Consider the following 2,829-nt stretch of genomic DNA (forward strand, 5'->3'; position numbering starts at 1 on the left):
TTTCAAGTACGGATGTTCCTACTCATCAGTTTGGGATACTTGGAACAAGCGCTGCCTAGACATAGGAGATGGAGCAGATTGCAAAGTCAGTCAATGCCCCTGGCAACCCCGGCCTCAGCGTTCTCTAAAAACCCAGAGCAGACATAGTCATTGCCTCATTCGGTCTGTTGAGTATCCTTTGTGAATAAGGCACTGTGCTGGCTCTTGCGAAGTGACTGATTGTTTTATTTATTTTAGATTTTATTTTTTACTACACTTGGTTGATTTACAGTGTTGTGTCAATCTCTGCTGTACAGAAAAGTGACCCAGTCATACATACATACATTCTTTTACTCATATTATCTTCCATCATGGTCTATCCCAAGAGACTGGATATAGTTCCCTGTGCTGTACGGTAGGACCTCATTGCTTATTTAGTCTAAATGTAATAGTTTGCCTCTACCAACCCCAACTCCCCGTTCATCCCACTTCCTTTATTATTTTTTTCTTCTTTTTATGGCCCCACCTGTGGCATATGGAAGTTCCCAGGCTAGGGGTCAAATTGGAGCTGCAGCTGCTGGCCAATGCCACAGCATGGCAACACTGGATCTGAGCCACACCTGTGACCTACACTGCAGCTTTCAGCGATGCCAGAGCCTTGGCCCACTGAGTGAGGCCAGAGATCAAACCCACACCCTCACAGAGACAATGTTGGGTTCTTAACCTGCTGAGTCACAATGGGAACTGTGACTGATCCATTTAGAAACAAAGTAAGGAATGCACGATTATTGATGAAAGATTTGGACATAAGAAAAATATAAGAAAAAAAATTGTGAGCAGTCCACCCACTATTAACACTTTAAGCTATTTATTTCCAGTCTTTTTTCCATTTTTATCTGCATATTTATTTACATATGTAAATTGGAATCATGCTACATGTAGTTTTATGTGCTCCTTTAAACTTTTATCGTAAGACAGCATACATGCTAGGAGTTTCCGCTGTGGCACACCAGGTTAAGGATCTGGTGTTGTCTCTGGTGGCTGCTGAGATGGGAGTTTAATCCCTGGCCTGGGAACTTCCATATGCCTCGAGTGCAGCTGGGGAAAAAAAAAATAGGTAAATAAATAAATAAACTAAAAATGCTTTAAATATATATGCAAAGTTTAAAGAATAACAAAATACGCACTCACATAATCACCAGCAGATAAAGAAGAAATAATATTACTTTCCTCCCTCCATCGCTTAAGGCAGAAAGAATCAGTTTTCTTTTTTTTTCCTTTTTCAGCCACACCTGTGGCACGTGAAAGTTCCCGAGCCAGGGGGTCAGGGATCAAATCTGAGTTGCATCTGCAATCTACACCACAGCTGCACCAATGCTGGATCCCTAACCCACTGCTCTGGGCTGGAGATTGAACTGGCACCTCCACAGAGACAAGCTAGATCATTAACCCACTGTGTCACAGCAGGAACTCCAAGAATCCATTTTCTCTTAACCTTGTCCATCTATTTTATTCTTTAAATTGCAGCAGGAAGGAAATATGCCTACTCTATCCAATCTGACACAGACCCTGGAAGACGTCTTCAGAAGGATTTTTATTACTTATATGGACAATTGGCGCAGGAACACGACAGTGGAGCAAGAGGCCCTGCAAGCCAAGGTTGATGCCGAGAACTTCTACTACGTCATCCTGTACCTGATGGTGATGATTGGAATGTTCTCCTTCATCATCGTAGCCATCCTGGTGAGCACGGTGAAATCCAAGCGACGAGAACACTCCAACGACCCCTACCACCAGTACATCGTGGAGGACTGGCAAGGGAAATACAAGAGTCAAATTCTGAACCTAGAAGAATCAAGGGCCACCATCCACGAGAACATTGGTGCAGCAGGGCCCACAAGGTCTCCTTGATCAGCGAGAGAGGCACAGAGCCAACGGCTGACATGCAAATATGAAGAGACACCTGTGCCATGGAGCAAATCCAGTTGTCATTGCTTAGAAGACACTAAGTTCCTCGCTCTCTGTTGGGAAGTTTCATGGAGATGATGTGGTTTGTCAATTAAGATAGAGGACATTTCAATCTCAGTGATTTTATCCTTGCTCATTGGAGCAACGTTTTATGACAAAGCCTTCTTTTACTTTCTGAGTGATGTAGATGTCATTTTAATCAATGTCAGTCCTGCTGTGGTGCAATGGGATCAGCTGTCTTGGGAGAGCCGGGTTGAAGGTTTGATTCCTGATCTCCTCCTCAGCAGGGCTGCTGAGGGATTCACTGTTGCCGCAGGTGAGGCTTAGGTTAACGACTGTGGTTCAGATCTGATTCCTGGCCTAGGAACTCCATATGCCATGGGGCAGCCAAACAATTTAAAAAAATAAAAAATAGGGATCGGGAGCTTGGGCTTATCAGACACAACCTAGAATAGATTTACAAGGAGATCCTGCTGAATAGCATTGAGAACTATGTCTAGATACTCATGTCGCAACAGAAGAAAGGGTGGGGGAGAAAACTATAACTGCAGTGTATACATCTAAGGATAACCTGACCCCCTTGCTGTACAGTGGGAAAATAAATTAAAAAAAATAAAATAAATAAATAAATAAAAAATAAAAAAATCAATGTCAATCGTAGAAATAAGGCCAAATTTGAAGTAGAGTGCCTGGGCAGTGGCAGTGGGACAGAAAGGAGAGAGGAACAAATCATTGAATCTTCTTTCTCAAGAAGCATTTTGTCTGTGACTAATGCAATTTATAAATAAACCGGGTGTATTACCCAGATGCTGAGGTTCAAAAATCTATCATTAGCTCACCAGATTGACATGGGGCACTTATTTAGTAATTCATGAATAGAGG

At 42.6% G+C, this 2,829-nt stretch overlaps 1 protein-coding gene across 1 annotated transcript; it reads left to right on the forward strand.

The window, feature by feature from the left end:
• On the forward strand, nt 1,123–2,348 carry KCNE2 (potassium voltage-gated channel subfamily E regulatory subunit 2). The gene has a single exon (XM_021070947.1). It carries the CDS (start codon nt 1,519–1,521, stop codon nt 1,888–1,890), a length of 372 nt encoding a protein of 123 aa, XP_020926606.1. The 5' UTR covers nt 1,123–1,518; the 3' UTR covers nt 1,891–2,348.

Source organism: Sus scrofa, chromosome 13 (assembly GCF_000003025.6).
Source record: "Sus scrofa isolate TJ Tabasco breed Duroc chromosome 13, Sscrofa11.1, whole genome shotgun sequence".
Taxonomy (NCBI): domain Eukaryota; kingdom Metazoa; phylum Chordata; class Mammalia; order Artiodactyla; family Suidae; genus Sus; species Sus scrofa.

What these genes read in the sequence shown, in the direction of transcription:
- KCNE2 (XM_021070947.1), top strand. Translation starts at nt 1,519, where the DNA reads ATGCCTACTCTATCCAATCTGACACAGACCCTGGAAGACGTCTTCAGA.